This window comes from Pseudophryne corroboree, chromosome 11 (genome assembly GCF_028390025.1).
Source record: "Pseudophryne corroboree isolate aPseCor3 chromosome 11, aPseCor3.hap2, whole genome shotgun sequence".
NCBI classification, from domain to species: Eukaryota; Metazoa; Chordata; class Amphibia; order Anura; family Myobatrachidae; genus Pseudophryne; species Pseudophryne corroboree.
In genome coordinates, this window is record NC_086454.1 from 269,237,219 (window position 1) to 269,257,284 (window position 20,066).

Below are 20,066 nucleotides of genomic sequence, written 5' to 3' on the forward strand. Positions count from 1 at the left end.
AACACTCGTCGTGTGACTTCACTTGTGTGGTGTTATTTTTTTTATTCTATAAAAAACTCATTCTGCTGACAGACAGTGTCCAGCAGGTCCGTCATTATATAATATATATACCTGTCCGGCTGCAGTAGTGATATATATATATTTTTTATATCATTATTTATCATCCAGTCGCAGCAGACACAGTACGGTAGTTCACGGCTGTAGCTACCTCTGTGTCGGCACTCGGCAGTCCATCCATAATTGTATACCACCTACCCGTGGTTTTTTTTTCTTTCTTCTTTATACATACATACTACTACATCTCTTTATCAACCAGTCTATATTAGCAGCAGACACAGTACAGTACGGTAGTTCACGGCTGTGGCTACCTCTGTGTCGGCACTCGGCAGTCCGTCCATAATTGTATACCACCTAACCGTGGTTTTTTTTTTCTTCTTCTTTATACATACATACTACGACATCTCTTTATCAACCAGTCTATATTAGCAGCAGACACAGTACAGTACGGTAGTTCACGGCTGTGGCTACCTCTGTGTCGGCACTCGGCAGTCCGTCCATAATTGTATACCACCTAACCGTGGTTTTTTTTTCTTTCTTCTTCATACATACATACTACGACATCTCTTTATCAACCAGTCTATATTAGCAGCAGACACAGTACAGTACGGTAGTTCACGGCTGTGGCTACCTCTGTGTCGGCACTCGGCAGTCCGTCCATAATTGTATACCACCTACCCGTGGTTTTTTTTTCTTTCTTCTTCATACATACATACTACGACATCTCTTTATCAACCAGTCTATATTAGCAGCAGACACAGTACGGTAGTTCACGGCTGTAGCTACCTCTGTGTCGGCACTCGGCAGTCCGTCCATAATTGTATACTAGTATCCATCCATCTCCATTGTTTACCTGAGGTGCCTTTTAGTTGTGCCTATTAAAATATGGAGAACAAAAATGTTGAGGTTCCAAAATTAGGGAAAGATCAAGATCCACTTCCACCTCGTGCTGAAGCTGCTGCCACTAGTCATGGCCGAGACGATGAAATGCCAGCAACGTCGTCTGCCAAGGCCGATGCCCAATGTCATAGTACAGAGCATGTCAAATCCAAAACACCAAATATCAGTAAAAAAAGGACTCCAAAACCTAAAATAAAATTGTCGGAGGAGAAGCGTAAACTTGCCAATATGCCATTTACCACACGGAGTGGCAAGGAACGGCTGAGGCCCTGGCCTATGTTCATGGCTAGTGGTTCAGCTTCACATGAGGATGGAGGCACTCAGCCTCTCGCTAGAAAAATGAAAAGACTCAAGCTGGCAAAAGCAGTAGCACCGCAAAGAACTGTGCGTTCTTCGAAATCCCAAATCCACAAGGAGAGTCCAATTGTGTCGGTTGCGATGCCTGACCTTCCCAACACTGGACGTGAAGAGCATGCGCCTTCCACCATTTGCACGCCCCCTGCAAGTGCTGGAAGGAGCACCCGCAGTCCAGTTCCTGATAGTCAGATTGAAGATGTCAGTGTTGAAGTACACCAGGATGAGGAGGATATGGGTGTTGCTGGCGCTGGGGAGGAAATTGACCAGGAGGATTCTGATGGTGAGGTGGTTTGTTTAAGTCAGGCACCCGGGGAGACACCTGTTGTCCGTGGGAGGAATATGGCCGTTGACATGCCTGGTGAAAATACCAAAAAAATCAGCTCTTCGGTGTGGAACTATTTCAACAGAAATGCGGACAACAGGTGTCAAGCCGTGTGTTCCCTTTGTCAAGCTGTAATAAGTAGGGGTAAGGACGTTAACCACCTCGGAACATCCTCCCTTATACGTCACCTGCAGCGCATTCATAATAAGTCAGTGACAAGTTCAAAAACTTTGGGTGACAGCGGAAGCAGTCCACTGACCAGTAAATCCCTTCCTCTTGTAACCAAGCTCACGCAAACCACCCCACCAACTCCCTCAGTGTCAATTTCCTCCTTCCCCAGGAATGCCAATAGTCCTGCAGGCAATGTCACTGGCAATTCTGACGAGTCCTCTCCTGCCTGGGATTCCTCCGATGCATCCTTGCGTGTAACGCCTACTGCTGCTGGCGCTGCTGTTGTTGCTGCTGGGAGTCGATGGTCATCCCAGAGGGGAAGTCGTAAACCCACTTGTACTACTTCCAGTAAGCAATTGACTGTTCAACAGTCCTTTGCGAGGAAGATGAAATATCACAGCAGTCATCCTGCTGCAAAGCGGATAACTGAGGCCTTGACAACTATGTTGGTGTTAGACGTGCGTCCGGTATCCGCCGTTAGTTCACAGGGAACTAGACAATTTATTGAGGCAGTGTGCCCCCGTTACCAAATACCATCTAGGTTCCACTTCTCTAGGCAGGCGATACCGAGAATGTACACGGACCTCAGAAAAAGACTCACCAGTGTCCTAAAAAATGCAGTTGTACCCAATGTCCACTTAACCACGGACATGTGGACAAGTGGAGCAGGGCAGGGTCAGGACTATATGACTGTGACAGCCCACTGGGTAGATGTATGGACTCCCGCCGCAAGAACAGCAGCGGCGGCACCAGTAGCAGCATCTCGCAAACGCCAACTCTTTCCTAGGCAGGCTACGCTTTGTATCACCGGTTTCCAGAATACGCACACAGCTGAAAACCTCTTACGGCAACTGAGGAAGATCATCGCGGAATGGCTTACCCCAATTGGACTCTCCTGTGGATTTGTGGCATCGGACAACGCCAGCAATATTGTGTGTGCATTAAATATGGGCAAATTCCAGCACGTCCCATGTTTTGCACATACCTTGAATTTGGTGGTGCAGAATTATTTAAAAAACGACAGGGGCGTGCAAGAGATGCTGTCGGTGGCCAGAAAAATTGCGGGACACTTTCGGCGTACAGGCACCACGTACAGAAGACTGGAGCACCACCAAAAACTACTGAACCTGCCCTGCCATCATCTGGAGCAAGAAGTGGTAACGAGGTGGAATTCAACCCTCTATATGCTTCAGAGGTTGGAGGAGCAGCAAAAGGCCATTCAAGCCTATACAATTGAGCACGATATAGGAGGTGGAATGCACCTGTCTCAAGCGCAGTGGAGAATGATTTCAACGTTGTGCAAGGTTCTGATGCCCTTTGAACTTGCCACACGTGAAGTCAGTTCAGACACTGCCAGCCTGAGTCAGGTCATTCCCCTCATCAGGCTTTTGCAGAAGAAGCTGGAGACATTGAAGGAGGAGCTAACACGGAGCGATTCCGCTAGGCATGTGGGACTTGTGGATGGAGCCCTTAATTCGCTTAACAAGGATTCACGGGTGGTCAATCTGTTGAAATCAGAGCACTACATTTTGGCCACCGTGCTCGATCCTAGATTTAAAGCCTACCTTGGATCTCTCTTTCCGGCAGACACAAGTCTGCTGGGGTTGAAAGACCTGCTGGTGAGAAAATTGTCAAGTCAAGCGGAACGCGACCTGTCAACATCTCCTCCTTCACATTCTCCCGCAACTGGGGGTGCGAGGAAAAGGCTCAGAATTCCGAGCCCACCCGCTGGCGGTGATGCAGGGCAGTCTGGAGCGACTGCTGATGCTGACATCTGGTCCGGACTGAAGGACCTGACAACGATTACGGACATGTCGTCTACTGTCACTGCATATGATTCTCTCACCATTGAAAGAATGGTGGAGGATTATATGAGTGACCGCATCCAAGTAGGCACGTCACACAGTCCATACTTATACTGGCAGGAAAAAGAGGCAATTTGGAGGCCCTTGCACAAACTGGCTTTATTCTACCTAAGTTGCCCTCCCACAAGTGTGTACTCCGAAAGAGTGTTTAGTGCCGCCGCTCACCTTGTCAGCAATCGGCGTACGAGGTTACATCCAGAAAATGTGGAGAAGATGATGTTCATTAAAATGAATTATAATCAATTCCTCCGCGGAGACATTGACCAGCAGCAATTGCCTCCACAAAGTACACAGGGAGCTGAGATGGTGGATTCCAGTGGGGACGAATTGATAATCTGTGAGGAGGGGAATGTACACGGTGATATATTGGAGGGTGATGATGAGGTGGACATCTTGCCTCTGTAGAGCCAGTTTGTGCAAGGAGAGATTAATTGCTTCTTTTTTGGGGGGGGTCCAAACCAACCCGTCATATCAGTCACAGTCGTGTGGCAGACCCTGTCACTGAAATGATGGGTTGGTTAAAGTGTGCATGTCCTGTTTTGTTTATACAACATAAGGGTGGGTGGGAGGGCCCAAGGACAATTCCATCTTGCACCTCTTTTTTCTTTTATTTTTCTTTGCGTCATGTGCTGTTTGGGGAGGGTTTTTTGGAAGGGACATCCTGCGTGACACTGCAGTGCCACTCCTAAATGGGCCCGGTGTTTGTGTCGGCCACTAGGGTCGCTAATCTTACTCACACAGTCAGCTACCTCATTGCGCCTCTTTTTTTCTTTGCGTCATGTGCTGATTGGGGAGGGTTTTTTGGAAGGGACATCCTGCGTGACACTGCAGTGCCACTCCTAAATGGGCCCGGTGTTTGTGTCGGCCACTAGGGTCGCTAATCTTACTCACACAGTCAGCTACCTCATTGCGCCTCTTTTTTTCTTTGCGTCATGTGCTGATTGGGGAGGGTTTTTTGGAAGGGACATCCTGCGTGACACTGCAGTGCCACTCCTAAATGGGCCCGGTGTTTGTGTCGGCCACTAGGGTCGCTAATCTTACTCACACAGTCAGCTACCTCATTGCGCCTCTTTTTTTCTTTGCGTCATGTGCTGATTGGGGATGGTTTTTTGGAAGGGACATCCTGCGTGACACTGCAGTGCCACTCCTAAATGGGCCCGGTGTTTGTGTCGGCCACTAGGGTCGCTAATCTTACTCACACAGTCAGCTACCTCATTGCGCCTCTTTTTTTCTTTGCGTCATGTGCTGATTGGGGAGGGTTTTTTGGAAGGGACATCCTGCGTGACACTGCAGTGCCACTCCTAAATGGGCCCGGTGTTTGTGTCGGCCACTAGGGTCGCTAATCTTACTCACACAGTCAGCTACCTCATTGCGCCTCTTTTTTTCTTTGCGTCATGTGCTGATTGGGGAGGGTTTTTTGGAAGGGACATCCTGCGTGACACTGCAGTGCCACTCCTAAATGGGCCCGGTGTTTGTGTCGGCCACTAGGGTCGCTTATCTTACTCACACAGTCAGCTACCTCATTGCGCCTCTTTTTTTCTTTGCGTCATGTGCTGATTGGGGAGGGTTTTTTGGAAGGGACATCCTGCGTGACACTGCAGTGCCACTCCTAGATGGGCCAGGTGTTTGTGTCGGCCACTAGTGTCGCTTAGCTTAGTCATCCAGCGACCTTGGTGCAAATTTTAGGACTAAAAATAATATTGTGAGGTGTGAGGTATTCAGAATAGACTGAAAATGAGTGGAAATTATGGTTTTTGAGGTTAATAATAATATGGGATCAAAATGACCCCCAAATTCTATGATTTAAGCTGTTTTTTTAGTGTTTTTTAAAAAAAACACCCGAATCCAAAACACACCCGAATCCGACAAAAAAAATTCGGTGAGGTTTTGCCAAAACGCGGTCGAACCCAAAACACGGCCGCGGAACCGAACCCAAAACCAAAACACAAAACCCGAAAAATTTCAGGCGCTCATCTCTAGTAAATACTGGCTGCTTTATTTTTGCACTGCAATTTAGATTTCAGTATGAACACACCCCACCCAAATCTAACACTCTCTGCATATGTTATATCTGCCCCCCCTGCAGTGCAGATGGTTTTGCCCAACTGCTAACAAATTTCCTGCTGCGATCAACTCTGAATAAACCCCCATTTTGACTATTGCCAGATACAGGATAAGACATTAGTTCCAGAACAATTTGGATATATTTGCCCACATGACACCTGGGAAAAACTAATATTCTCTCTTAAGTTAATAACACAGAGACTTACAGTTCATCTTACCGTACATCCACCCTGGTTTGAGCGCCGCATACCACCATATTACTGTTTGCTTTCTAGTATGAGGACCACTCTTATATGCAGGCAGCACAACAGGGTTAATGTTTAATTCCAGAATATACCCAAGCACTTTTAAGACCAGAGCTCTTTGTGTATCAGCTTCCAATGTGCCAGCTGGCTCCTTCTCACCCACCTGTTAATGGCTGCTCCTCACTTGCCAGCTGGCTTCTTCATCCTCTCCTTTTGCAGCTTCTGCAGTTAGTGTGTTTTCTACCCTCACGTTCTCGCTCTCAGGTTCCCCCAGCTTTATACTCCCTCTGATTGGAGGTCAGCTCCAGCCATTCACCGATCAGCAACACTAGCGGCTGCTTACTGCCAGAGTGTCCCAAGAAGCACGGCCAGACAGAGATAGTTTGCTGTGCGATGTGACTGCCGTGGCCGCCTATGCGCTGCAGTATCGCAGCCTTTTCTTCGGTTGAGGGGAGATTGAGTTCGCCTGTCCCTAACACGGTACTGATCTGACTATCGAAAAAGAAGTTGGAAATAGAAATCAACAGTTGTTTCCATAACCTTTCTAGGATCAACTGCACTTTCGGCGGTTCTTTAAAGAATCCTTTCAATAATCCAACCTGCGTTAATGAAAAATAAGATTTTACTCACCGGTAAATCTTTTTCTCGTAGTCCGTAGAGGATGCTGGGAACTCCATAAGGACCATGGGGAATAGACGGGCTCCGCAGGAGACTGGGCACTCTAAAAGAAAGATTAGGTACTATCTGGTGTGCACTGGCTCCTCCCTCTATGCCCCTCCTCCAGACCTCAGTTAGGATACTGTGCCCGGAAGAGCTGACACAATAAGGAAGGATTTTGAATCCCGGGTAAGACTCATACCAGCCACACCAATCACACCGTATAACTCGTGATACTATACCCAGTTAACAGTATGAAATATAACTGAGCCTCTCAACAGATGGCTCAACAATAACCCTTTAGTTAGGCAATAACTATATACAAGTATTGCAGACAATCCGCACTTGGGATGGGCGCCCAGCATCCACTACGGACTACGAGAAATAGATTTACCGGTGAGTAAAATCTTATTTTCTCTGACGTCCTAGTGGATGCTGGGAACTCCGTAAGGACCATGGGGATTATACCAAAGCTCCCAAACGGGCGGGAGAGTGCGGATGACTCTGCAGCACCGAATGAGAGAACTCAAGGTCCTCCTCAGCCAGGGTATCAAATTTGTAGAATTTTGCAAACGTGTTTGCCCCTGACCAAGTTGCAGCTCGGCAAAGTTGTAAAGCCGAGACCCCTCGGGCAGCCGCCCAAGATGAGCCCACTTTCCTCGTGGAATGGGCTGTTACTGATTTAGGATGCGGCAATCCAGCCGCAGAATGCTCCAGCTGAACTGTGCTACAAATTCAGCGAGCAATAGTCTGCTTAGAAGCAGGAGCACCTATTTTGTTGGGTGCCTACAGGATAAAAAACGAGTCAGTTTTCCTGACTCCAGCCGTCCTGGAAATATAAATTTTTAAGGCCCTGACTACGTCCAGTAACTTGGAATCTTCCAAGTCCCTAGTAGCCGCAGGCACTACAATAGGTTGGTTCAAGTGAAAAGCTGATACCACCTTAGGGAGAAACTGGGGACGAGTCCTCAATTCTGCCCTATCCATATGGAAAGTCAGATAAGGGCTTTTACATGACAAAGCCGCCAATTCTGACACACGCCTGGCCGAAGCCAAGGCCAATAACATGACCACTTTCCACGTGAGATATTTCAAATCCACAGTTTTAAGTGGCTCAAACCAATGTGATTTTAAGAAACTCAACACCACGTTGAGATCCCAAGGTGCCACAGAAGGCACAAAAAAAGGGGCTGAATATGTAGCACTCCCTTTACAAATGTCTGAACTCCAGGCAGTGAAGCCAGTTCTTTCTGGAAGAAAATCGACAGAGCAGAAATCTGGACCTTAATGGAACCCAAAATTAGGCCCATAGTCACTTCTGACTGTAGAAGTGCAGAAAACGACCCAGCTGAAATTGCTCTGTTGGGGCCTTCCTGGCCTCACACCACGCAACATATTTTCGCCAAATACGGTGATAATGGTTTGCGGTTACTTCTTTCCTGGCTTTTATCAGCGTAGGAATGACTTCCTCCGGAATGCCCTTTTGCTTTAGGATCCGGAATTCAACCGCCATGCCGTCCAACGGAGCCGCGGTAAGTCTTGGAACAGACAGGGCCCCTGCTGTAGCAGATCCTGTCTGAGCGGTAGAGGCCATGGGTCCTCTGATATTATTTCTTGAAGTTCTGGGTACCAAGCTCTTCTTGGCCCATCCGGAACCACGAGTATCGTTCTTACTCCTCGTTTTCTTATTATTCTCAGTACCTTTGGTATGAGAGGCAGAGGAGGGAATACATAAACCGACTGGTACACCCACGGTGTCACTAGACCGTCCACAGCTATTGCCTGAGGGTCCCTTGACCTGGCGCAATATCTAGTTTTTTGTTTAGGCGGGACGCCATCATGTCCACCTGTGGCCTTTCCCAACGGTTTACCAACAGTTGGAAGACTTCTGGATGAAGTCCCCACTCTCCCGGGTGTCGGTCGTGTCTGCTGAGGAAGTCTGCTTCCCAGTTGTCCACTCCCGGAATGAACACTGCTGACAGTGCTAAGACGTGATTTTCCGCCCATCGGAGAATCCTTGTGGCTTCTGCCATCGCCATCCTGCTTCTTGTGCCGCCCTGTCGGTTTACATGGGCGACTGCCGTGATGTTGTCTGATTGGATCAGTACCGGCTGGTTTTGAAGCAGAGGCCTTGCCAGACTTAGGGCATTGTAAATGGCCCTCAGTTCCAGAATATTTATGTGTAGGGACGACTCCTGACTTGACCAAAGTCCTTGGAAATTTCTTCCCTGTGTGACTGCCCCCCAGCCTCGAAGGCTGGCATCCGTGGTTACCAGGACCCAGTCCTGTATGCCGAATCTGCGGCCCTCTTGAAGATGAGCACTCTGCAGCAGCCACCACAGTAGAGATACCCTGGTCCTTGGAGACAGGGTTATCAGCCGATGCATCTGAAGATGCGATTCTGACCACTTGTCCAAGAGGTCCCACTGAAAGGTTCTTGCATGGAACCTGCCGAATGGAATTTTGCTTCGTAAGAAGCTACCATTTTTCCCAGGACTCGTGTGCAGTGATGCACCGATACCTGTTTTGGTTTCAGGAGGTCTCTGACTAGAGATGACAGCTCCTTGGCTTTCTCCTGCGGGAGAAACACTTTTTTTGTTTTTTTTTGTTCTGTGTCCAGAACCATCCCCAGGAACAGCAGGCGTGTGGTAGGAACCAGCTGTGACTTTGGAATGTATAGAATCCATCCGTGCTGTTGTAGCACTTCCCGAGATAGTGCTACTCCGACCAACAACTGCTCCATGGACCTCGCCTTTATAAGGAGATCGTCCCAGTACGGGATAATTAAAAACTCCCTTTTTTCGAAGGAGTATCATCATTTCTGCCATTACCTTGGTAAAGACCCTCAGTGCCGTGGACAGTCCAAACGGCAGTGTTTGGAATTGGTAATGGCAATCCTGTACCACAAATCTGAGGTACTCCTGGTGAGGATGGTAAATGGGGACATGTAGGTAAGCATCCTTGATGTCCAGGAATACCATGTAATCCCCCTCCTCCAGGCTTGCAATAACCGCCCTGAGCGATTCCATCTTGAACTTGAATTTTTTATGTATGTGTTCAAGGACTTCAAATTTAAAATGGGTCTCACCGAACCGTCCGGTTTCGGTACCACAAACAGTGTGGAATAGTAACCCCGTCCTTGTTGAAGTAGGGGCACCTTGACTATCACCTGCTGGGAATACAGCTTGTGAATTGCCTCTAGCACAGCCTCCCTGCCTGAGGGAGTTGTCGGCAAGGCAGATTTGAGGAAACGGCGGGGGGAGACGCCTCGAATTCCAGCCTGTACCCCTGAGATACTACTTGAAGGATCCAGGGATCCACCTGTGAGCGAGCCCACTGATCGCTGAAATTTTTGAGGCGGCCCCCCACCGTACCTGGCTACGCCTGTGGAGCCCCCGCGTCATGCGGTGGACTCAGAGGAAGCGGGGGAAGAATTTTGATTCTGGGAACTGGCTGACTGGTGCAGCTTTTTCCCTCTTCCCTCGTCTCTGTGCAGAAAGGAAGCGCCTTTGACCCGCTTGCTTTTCTGAAGCCGAAAGGACTGTACCTGATAATACAGTGCTTTCTTAGGCTGTGAGGAAACCTGAGGTAAAAATTTTTCTTCCTAGCTGTTGCTGTGGATACGAGGTCCCAGAGACCATCCCCAAACAATTCCTCACCCTTATAAGGCTCTATGTGCCTTTTAAAGTCAGCATCACCTGTCCAGTGTCGGGTCTCTAATACCCTCCTGACAGAATGGACATTGCATTAATTCTGGATGCCAGCGGCAAAATATCCCTCTGTGCATCCCTCATATATAAGACGACGTCTTATGTTCGCAAAATAGTATCCCTGTTTGACAGGGTTACAGACCACGCTGCAGCAGCACTATCTGCAGGTCTCAGTCTAGTACCTGAGTGTGTAAATACAGACTTCAGGATAGCCTCCTGGTTTTTATCAGCAGGTACCTTCAAAGTGGCCGTATCCTAAGACGGCAGTGCCACCTTTTTTGACAAACGTGTGAGCGCCTTATCCACCCTAGGGGATATCTCCCAGCGTAACTTATCCTCTGGCGGGAAAAGGTACGCCATCAGTAACTTTTTAGAAATTATCAGTTTCTTATCGGGGGAACCCACGCTTTTTCACACTTCATTCACTCATTGGATGGGGGAACAAAACACTGCCTGCTTTTTCTCCCCAAACATAAAACCCTTTTTTAGTGGTACTTGGGTTAATGTCAGAAATGTGTAACACATTTTTTATTGCCGGGATCATGTAACGGATGTTCCTAGTGGATTGTGTATACGTCTCAACCTCGTCGACACTGGAGTCAGACTCCGTGTCGACATCTGTGTCTGCCATCTGAGGGAGCGGGCGTTTTTGAGCCCCTGATGGCCTTTGAGACGCCTGGGCAGGCGCGGGCTGAGAAGCCGGCTGTCCCATAGCTGTTACGTCATCCAGCCTTTTATGTAAGGAGTTGACACTGTCGGTTAATACCTTCCACCTATCCATCCACTCTGGTGTCGGCCCACAGGGGGCGACATCCCATTTATCGGCATCTGCTCCGCCTCCACATAAGCCTCCTCATCAAACATGTCGACACAGCCGTACCGACACACCGCACACACACAGGGAATGCTCTGACTGAGGACAGGACCCCACACAGCCCTTTGGGGAGACAGAGAGAGAGTATGCCAGCACACACCAGAGCGCTATATAATGTAGGGATAAACACTATCACTGAGTGAATTTTCCCCAATAGCTGCTTGTATAAACAATATTGCGCCTAAATTTAGTGCCCCCCCTCTCTTTTTAACCCTTTGAGCCTGAAAACTACAGGAGAGAGCCTGGGGAGCTGTCTTCCAGCTACACTGTGAAGAGAAAATGGCGCCAGTGTGCCGAGGGAGATAGCTCCGCCCCTTTTTCGCTGACTTTTCTCCCGCTTTTTATGGATTCTGGCAGGGGTAATTATCACATATATAGCCTCTGGGGCTATATATTGTGATTATTTTGCCAGCCAAGGTGTTTTTATTGCTGCTCAGGGGCCCCCCCCCAGCGCCCTGCACCCTCAGTGACCGGAGTGTGAAGTGTGTATGAGGAGCAATGGCGCACAGCTGCAGTGCTGTGCGCTACCTTGGTGAAGACTGAAGTCTTCTGCCGCCGATTTTCCGGACCATCTTCATGCTTCTGGCTCTGTAAGGGGGACGGCGGCGCGGCTCCGGGAACGAACACCAAGGACGGGTCCTGCGGTCGATCCCTTTGGAGCTAATGGTGTCCAGTAGCCTAAGAAGCCCAAGCTAGCTGCAAGCAGGTAGGTTCGCTTCTTCTCCCCTTAGTCCCTCGTTGCAGTGAGCCTGTTGCCAGCAGGTCTCACTGTAAAATAAAAAACCTAACATATACTTTCTTTCTAGGAGCTCAGGAGAGCCCCTAGTGTGCATCCAGCTCGGCCGGGCACAGAAATCTAACTGAGGTCTGGAGGAGGGGCATAGAGGGAGGAGCCAGTGCACACCAGATAGTACCTAATCTTTCTTTTAGAGTGCCCAGTCTCCTGCGGAGCCCGTCTATTCCCCATAGTCCTTACGGAGTTCCCAGCATCCACTAGGACGTCAGAGAAATATAGTCCAGTATAAATATAGATGTGCACAGACTCCCATGTTTTGGTTCTAAATCATCGTTGTGTTTTGGTTTTGGCAAATCCACCCTCACGAGTTTTGGATCTGGATTTCTTTAAAAATTAGGAACAAAAACTGTATGTAACTATGTAACATCTCACCCTCGTAAGGATCACCTAGAGGTAGAACCGGAATGTATTCACATACTACTGTATAATTATGTTGTCAAAAAGGTCAGGACATAGGGCCTAATTCAAACCTGATTGCAGCAGCAAAATGGTTCTCTAATGGGCAAAACCATGTGCACTGCAGGTGTGGGAGATATAACATGTGCAGAGAGAGTTAGATTTGGGTTGGTTAGGTTGTTTCTGTGCAGGGCGGTTTGAACACACCCCACCCAAATCTAACTCTCTCTGCACATGTTATATCTGCCCCAACTGCAATGCACATGGGGGGTCATTCCGAGTTGTTCGCTCGGTAAAAATCTTCGCATCGCAGCGATTTTCCGCTTAATGCGCATGCGCAATGTCCGCACTGCGACTGCGCCAAGTAAATTTGCTATGCAGTTAGGATTTTTACTCACAGCTTTTTCATCGTTCTGGCGATCGTAATGTGATTGACAGGAAATGGGTGTTACTGAGCGGAAACAGGCCGTTTTATGGGCGTGTGGGAAAAAACGCTACCGTTTCCGGAAAAAACGCAGGAGTGGCCGGAGAAACGGAGGAGTGTCTGGGCGAACGCTGGGTGTGTTTGTGACGTCAAACCAGGAACGACAAGCAGTGAAATGATCGCAGATGCCGAGTAAGTCTGGAGCTACTCAGAAACTGCTACGAGGTGTGTAATCGCAATATTGCGAATACATCGTTCGCAATTTTAAGATGCTAAGATTCACTCCCAGTAGGCGGCGGCTTAGCATGAGCAAATCTGCTAAAATCCGCTTGCGAGCGAACAACTCGGAATGACCCCCATGGTTTTGCCCATTAGAGAACAATTTTGCTCCTGCAATCACATCTGAATTAGGCCCATAATCCGGAAAAAGATCAAAATAAACAAAAAACTGCAATATTTAAGAAAATATGTCACACAGGGTTAAAGTGTCTGTGCACTACGGTAAAAGTATTACACAGTATTGCATAATAGCAAAATGGTACAGCTTTTCCTTTGCAAAACTTTTACCAGAATATTACAAAACCTTTCCCAGCTATAGAGCTGGCTGTGACTAGTCTACAGAAATGGTGCAATATTTTTATCATTTTTGTTCAATTAAATCAGCACTTTGTGTAATATTTCTACGGATTGTTGTTTATTGTAAGCATAACCCAATGCGATTACAGGATCAACAGACAGATATTTCCCTTAGTTACACATTTGCTTGAAATTTCGTAACTCAGAAGTTTTCAGAAGTTAGTTGCCCCAATCATTCATGGGGTGTAGTATGTCATGCCGGCGGCCGGGATCCCGGCTCCCAGCATACCGGCGCCGGGATCCCGACCGCCGGCAGCTGGGCGAGCGCAAATGAGCCCCTTGCGGTCTCGCTGCGCTCGCCATGCTGCGGACATGGTGGCACACCACACTATTTATTCTTCCTCCAGGGGGGTCGTGGACCCCCAAGAGGGTGAATAGTTGTCGGTATGCCGGGTGTCGGGATTCCGGCGCAGTATACTGAGCGTCGGGATCCCAACAGCCGGCATACTAAATACCACCCCATTCATGGTGGCTGTTAGTCCGATCGAAGTCTGTTAAAAGCTGAGGTTATTCATAAGAGTTATTAGGACAAAGGGCCTAATGCATTAGCAAGTGCGATATTCTAGAAATGATAATGGGGGTCATTCCGAGTTGATTGTAGCTGTGCTAAATTTAGCACAGCTATGATCATTCACACTGACATGCGGGGGGACGCCCAGCACAGGGCTAGTCCGCCCCGCATGTCAGTCCGGCCCCCTCTCGCAGAAGTGTAAAGGTATCGCACAGCGGCGATGCCTTTGCACTTCAAGAGTAGCTCCCGGCCAGCGCAGCTTTAGCGTGCTGGCCGGGAGCTACTCATCACTCCCCGGCCCGGAGCGGCTGCGTGTGACGTCACGCAGCCGCCGTGGACCCCCCCCCCCAACGGTCCGGCCATGCCTGCGTTGGCCAGACCGCTCCCCCTAAACGGCGGCCTAATGCCGCCCTTCAGCCCCCTCCCACCCAGCAACCGCCTCTGTCTCAGAGGCGATCGCTAGGCACCGACGGCTGCCGTGCGCTGGTGCACTGCGAAACCAGTGCATGCGCAGTCCCGACCCAATCGCTGCGCTGCGATAAACTGCAGCGAGCGATCGGGTCGGAATGACCCCCAATGTTAGCAAGAGTAGCTGCCGCCCAAAAATGAAAAGACGCCCAAAGGAGCAATCTCAAACTCATTCGTAACTGCGTACATACTCACTGCCTATATGCAAGAACGAGGAACACTGACTGTAAGAGTAGCCCTATGCTATGCAGACTGGCCGCAGCGGTAGTGTCTCTGACGCCACGTTTCTCTACGTACATGATTGCAGCTGAATGCAGATACACGACCCAAAAATGGGAATGATGCATCTGCGTTTTTGTCGCCACTCCCTGTTAACTCCCAAAGCGGTCTTTTCCTATCAATCACTTTGCCATGAAGTCCTCACTGCGAATGCAGTCGCAAAGGTACCTTAGTGTGTGCGCAGTGCGATCGCAGCACAAACACAGTCACGGATATTTGTTCCACTGCATGAACATCGACTGCATGCAAACATAAATTAGGCCCAGAGTCCAAAGCCTCCACAAGTAATCATCTGAACTAGTACTGTACATCACATATACCATGGCAGTGCAGTGAATTGACTCTTCAAGCTGATGTACAGTTTCACACGTGTAAGTGCTGTTTCCTAATTACATTGTTATCCAGGAATATTTGTTTATTTCAAACAAATTTACATTTGCTGACGCATTTTCATTCTATGTGATCCATTCCAAGTACAACGATAAGGATGGTGGCTACTTTATTTAAATAAAAAAATAAAAAATAGGAAATGAGCATGAAAAATTATAACACTAAGCTAGGGAAGTAGTTTGCCAGTGTTGACGCTGTCGACAGTCAATATGTATGTTGACACTGTTGTGATGTTATATAAAGTGTTGTAATGGTGTTGGCATTATAACTTTAGGTAATGCGTAAAGCATCATGCTTAATGTCAACACTGTACCTATACTTTATAGAATAACATCACAACAGGGTCGGCAATCTCCAGACGATTTAATGCTGTCAACAGCATCAACATCAATAAGATTTCAAGTTGGTATACGCTATTCAAACCGCAGCACTAACCTACAAGCACTACAGTGTTATTCTTTTGTGAGAAGTAAAGCAACAGTCTCATAACTCACATTATTACCCCCATGTTATTGGATAAGTGACGGTTACCTGCATTAGCCATAATTTATGTCATTAAAGAAAAAAAACTACAGCTATAGTCGTAAGAGCCTGAAACCAAGCAATCATCTACTGATGTTGAGATTTACCCCAGAAGGCTGGCATAAAATAATCCACTGCTGATTTGGCACCTAAGACATTATCCACTGGCTGTAATTGATACATACAGGTTGAGTATCCCATATCCAAATATTCCGAAATACAGAATATTCCGAAATACTGAATTTTTGGAGTGAGATAGTGAAACCTTTGTTTTCTGATGGCTCAATGTACACAATCTTTGTTTAATACACAAAGTTATTAAAAGTATTGTATTAAATGACCTTCAGGCTGTGTGTATAAGGTGTATATGAAACATAAATGAATTGTGTGAATGTAGACACACTTTGTTTAATGCACAAAGTTATTAAAAATATTAGCTAAAATTACCTCCAGGCTGTGTGTATAAGGTGTATATGAAACATAACTGCATTCTGTGCTTAGACTTGGGTCCCATCGCCATGATATCTCATTATGGTATGCAATTATTCCAAAATACGGAAAAATCTGAAATCCAAAATACCTCTGGTCCCAAGCATTTTGGATAAGGGATACTCAACCTGTATAAACTTTTTAGGAGTAGTAAATACCATAAAATACGGATCTAATTATGTCAACCGCTTACCTTGGTTCCCAGCAAGATCCTAATGTCCAGTGTTTGTTTCCTCTGTTCCAGAATGCTCAGCAGGTGCTCGTGGAAAACACCAATCTTGGTGAAAAAGTGGTCATTGTGCCAGCACCCTTCAATATTGTCAAAGTCGACGCCAAGAGCCAGGAGAAACTTGACACTTCGAGGGTCCAAGGCTATTTGCTGCGGTCTGCAGAGCAAGGCGGTCCTGGAGCGCTCATCCAAGACTGTTAAATTCAGCACTTTTCCTGAGCGGACAGCCACAAGCGCCGCCGCCAACCCAACAGGTCCGGCGCCCACCACTAGAATAGACACCCGGGCTCTCCATTGCCGGATTCCATCCACACTAACCTTCACCACAATATACACCAGAACTACTACTAGTGTGCTCAGAGCTGTATCCACGGCAAGACCGTCCCGCAGCTCTTGTCCACTGTCCAGGTGACCCTCTACCCTATCCATCTTTCCCGATGCAATTAAAGACAGGTGCGCCCTCTCTCCAGCACCTTAGTTTCCCCGACTTGCACCATGCAGTCTCTAATTCGATGCAACACCAAAGAGAAATCTGTGCAGCCAAAAGCTTGTGTTGGATGAATCATAATCAAATGACTTATAAAATGTATCAGATGTTAGCGCTCTCCCCTTAAAAAGGCAGATTTCATATCAGCTGGCCACACTGTACTAAACTGCAAAGATACACCTATTATGAACACGCACGACTACAGTAGCTTAGAACACTTCTACTCTTCAAGGATACCCTCCACCTCTCTTCTACTGATTAACAATCGTCTTCCTCCCATTGGCTGCCGGCTTTCATCAGCTTCTGAATACATTACGCTTCTGCCTCTTTCTGTGGCTTATGTGACTGTATCAGGCTACACATAAATCTCTGCTTGAGCCTCTCTCCTTTCCCAGACTATTTTCTGCAAAACATCTTCAGTAAATATCATCTGGTGACTTTAACCGTGTCTGTGCTGGAGAGGTCTGCGGATCAGTGCTGAATCATGCCTCCAGTGCTCTTGTTTACCCAGATTGCTGACTGATATGTGTACATTGACATGCATTAGCTGCAGGCAGTTTAAAAAAAAACATTCTCCAGTTGTTACAGGAATATTGCTGGGTGTTCATTTTCTGTGCAATTCATTTCAGGCGAGATGAAAGGGTGACACAAAAGGCACTTATTTAACACACTGCTAGCAAGCACATTGTCTATCTGTTTCAGGCTGGGTGCCCCCTGGCAGCGTATTTGTTTTATCTGTACCCCCAACATTTGCAAAACAATACATTTATACTGGATATAGGAGGTAATTCAGAGTTGATCGCAGCAACAAATTTGTTTGCAGTTTGCCAAAACCATGTGCACTGCAAGCGGGGGCAGATATAACATTTGCAGAGAGAGTTAGATCTGGTGGGTTATTTTGTTTCTGTGCAGGGTAAATACTGGCTGCTTTATTTTTACACTGCAATTTAGATTTCAGTTTCAACACACCCAAATCTAACTCTCTCTGCACATGTTATATCTGCCCCCCCTGCAGTGCACATGGTTTTGCCCAACTGCTAACAAATTTTCTGCTGCGATCAACTCTGAATTACCCCCATGATTGCTATTTGATCAAATGTGCTAGAATAAAAGCAATCCATGTGCTACAAACAAGATTTCAAAATAACAAATGACTCAATAATATAATGAATTGTACATATATATTTCTGACGTATAACAATTTATGAAAAATGTTAAATTGACAATAGATCTATAGCCCACATAAGCTTTCTTTTTTAGGGATACAGGGATCAGCGGTGCCAATAGGTTTTATGTCCTCCAGGTACTCTGTGTGCGTGCCTTCAGTGCGCACATGAAAAATGGGTGTGGCCTCGCATGGTGGGGGCATGTCCACATGGCACCTCCCCTGTTTGTTGTCACTCTGGGGTCAGCTCAGCATTCTTGGAGCTACTGAGCTGACCCTGCCAAATACTGTGACTCACTCGCTGGCACAGCTAATGGCACCAGCTGTCAGGTGGTAGGTATTGTGTTGTACCAGCTATTCATTTCTTAATGGTATGCCGTACCGGCCTGTACCACCTTACTTGCAACACTGAGTCAGGGATAGACTTTTTCATTTGGTCACCAGGGTCCTACTGTGATGCATGAGACACTAGGACGCTGCTATAACTATGGCATACCTCCCAACTGTCCCGATTGTCGCGGGACAGTCACGTTTTTTGGGGACTGTCCCGCTGTCCCACCCGCGGGCCGCAGTGTCCCGAGGTGGGGGGGCAGTTGGGAGGCTCCTGTCACTGCATGCGCACAGCGTCTATTCACTGGAGACAGAGGGAGAGGGGGCATGCCAGCAGCTCACAGAGCGCTGGGCATGCCCCCTCAGTGACGGATTCGGGGAGCGTGGCTCGCGATCGCGGTACTCCCGCAAAGCCACGCCCCTTTTTGCAGGCCACACTCCCTTTTCAAAATCGGGCGCGGCTGCACCGCGCAGATGTCCCTCTGTCCCTACCTCAAATGTTGGGAGGTATGCTATGGGCCTGATATTGAGCAAGACAGATCTCTCCACAAGGATGCATGTAGTGATTTTTACCATACAGTGCAAGCACAGAAGCAAATTACCACAGTTTTCATACCTACGTTCATTTCTGAGTTGGATGGATCTCTGCATTGGTGGGTGTAAAATCAGTTGGTGGTGCGGATTCTCGCATTAGTATGAAGTAGTTTATCTGGCTTCCACGACTTAGTGCAAACGCAGCCACTTTGCTTCAGACTCAAAAGCAGGCCCTATGTGTCTAATTGCCATCTAGATATCCCGGGGAGGCCACCCAGCATGTCTTGTCGCATGGACTTCACCCCCTGATGAAGTTCATGTGTCGAAACGTGTTCAGGGACCTCTCATGTTAATGTTGTGTTGGTAATTCTGTGGATGATCCAGAAATTGCTCCTCAGATAAGCCTATGTTTTAATTACTTTTTGCAGGCAACCATCGTTATGGAATTGTTATAATGGATAAAGAATCAGTTTTATGCTTCACATTAAGGGGGTAATTTCGACCCGATCGCTTGCTGCAGTTTGTCGCAGCGCAGCGATCGGGTCAGAACTGCGCATGCGCCAGCGCCGCAGTGCATCGGTGTATTACAGCCATTGTTGCCTAGCGATCGCCTCTGAGGCAGAGGTGGTCGCTGGGTGGGAGGGGGCTGGACGGCAGCGTTAAACCACCATTTAGGGGGAGCGGTCCAGCCAACGCAGGCATGGCCGGATCATTGGGGGGGCGGGCCGCGGCGGGTGCAAGATGTCACACGAAGCCGCTGCGGGCCGGGGAGCGACGAGTAGCTCCCGGTCAGCACGCTAAAGCTGCGCTGGTCGGGAGCTACTGTCCAGCAGTCTGTCCATGGCCTCCTATGCTTGTAGCTGTGAATGCAGCCACTTGCATTGACCTGCCCAAACCACTCCCATGACATGCTCAACTATGTGAACATCTGCAACCAATCAGCGTTGAGGTAGCATTTATCAAGTACATTCTATAAAATGATAGCTAGAAGCTGATAGTTGATTTGGGCAACTTCTCCACTAGAGAGGCCAATCTCGGGCCATTTTTTCAATCCCAGGTATTGGGATTCAAAAATGGTCAATCTCGGGATTCCCGGGATCCCCAGGAGCGGTGCTTCCCTGTGTGGCCACCCCCCTTGCCCAGCCCTGCCACGCACACCCCGCACACATAACTCACCATACACCGGGG

The 20,066-nt window shown here is 47.9% G+C and overlaps 1 protein-coding gene across 5 annotated transcripts in view; it reads right to left on the reverse strand.

Moving 5' to 3' along the window:
- LOC134969438 (uncharacterized) overlaps positions 1 to 17,280 on the reverse strand; it is a 191,348-nt gene extending 174,068 nt beyond the window's left edge. The window contains exon 1 of one of the 5 annotated variants that reach the window (XM_063945393.1): positions 16,327 to 17,280. In XM_063945393.1, coding sequence (XP_063801463.1) covers positions 16,327 to 16,791 — 465 coding nt within the window. In that variant the 5' untranslated portion in view covers positions 16,792 to 17,280. The remainder of the gene's footprint in view (positions 1 to 16,326) is intronic. The other 4 variants (XM_063945389.1, XM_063945390.1, XM_063945392.1 and 1 more) reach the window with 4 other exon arrangements.
- Positions 17,281 to 20,066: the final 2,786 nt, after the last annotated feature.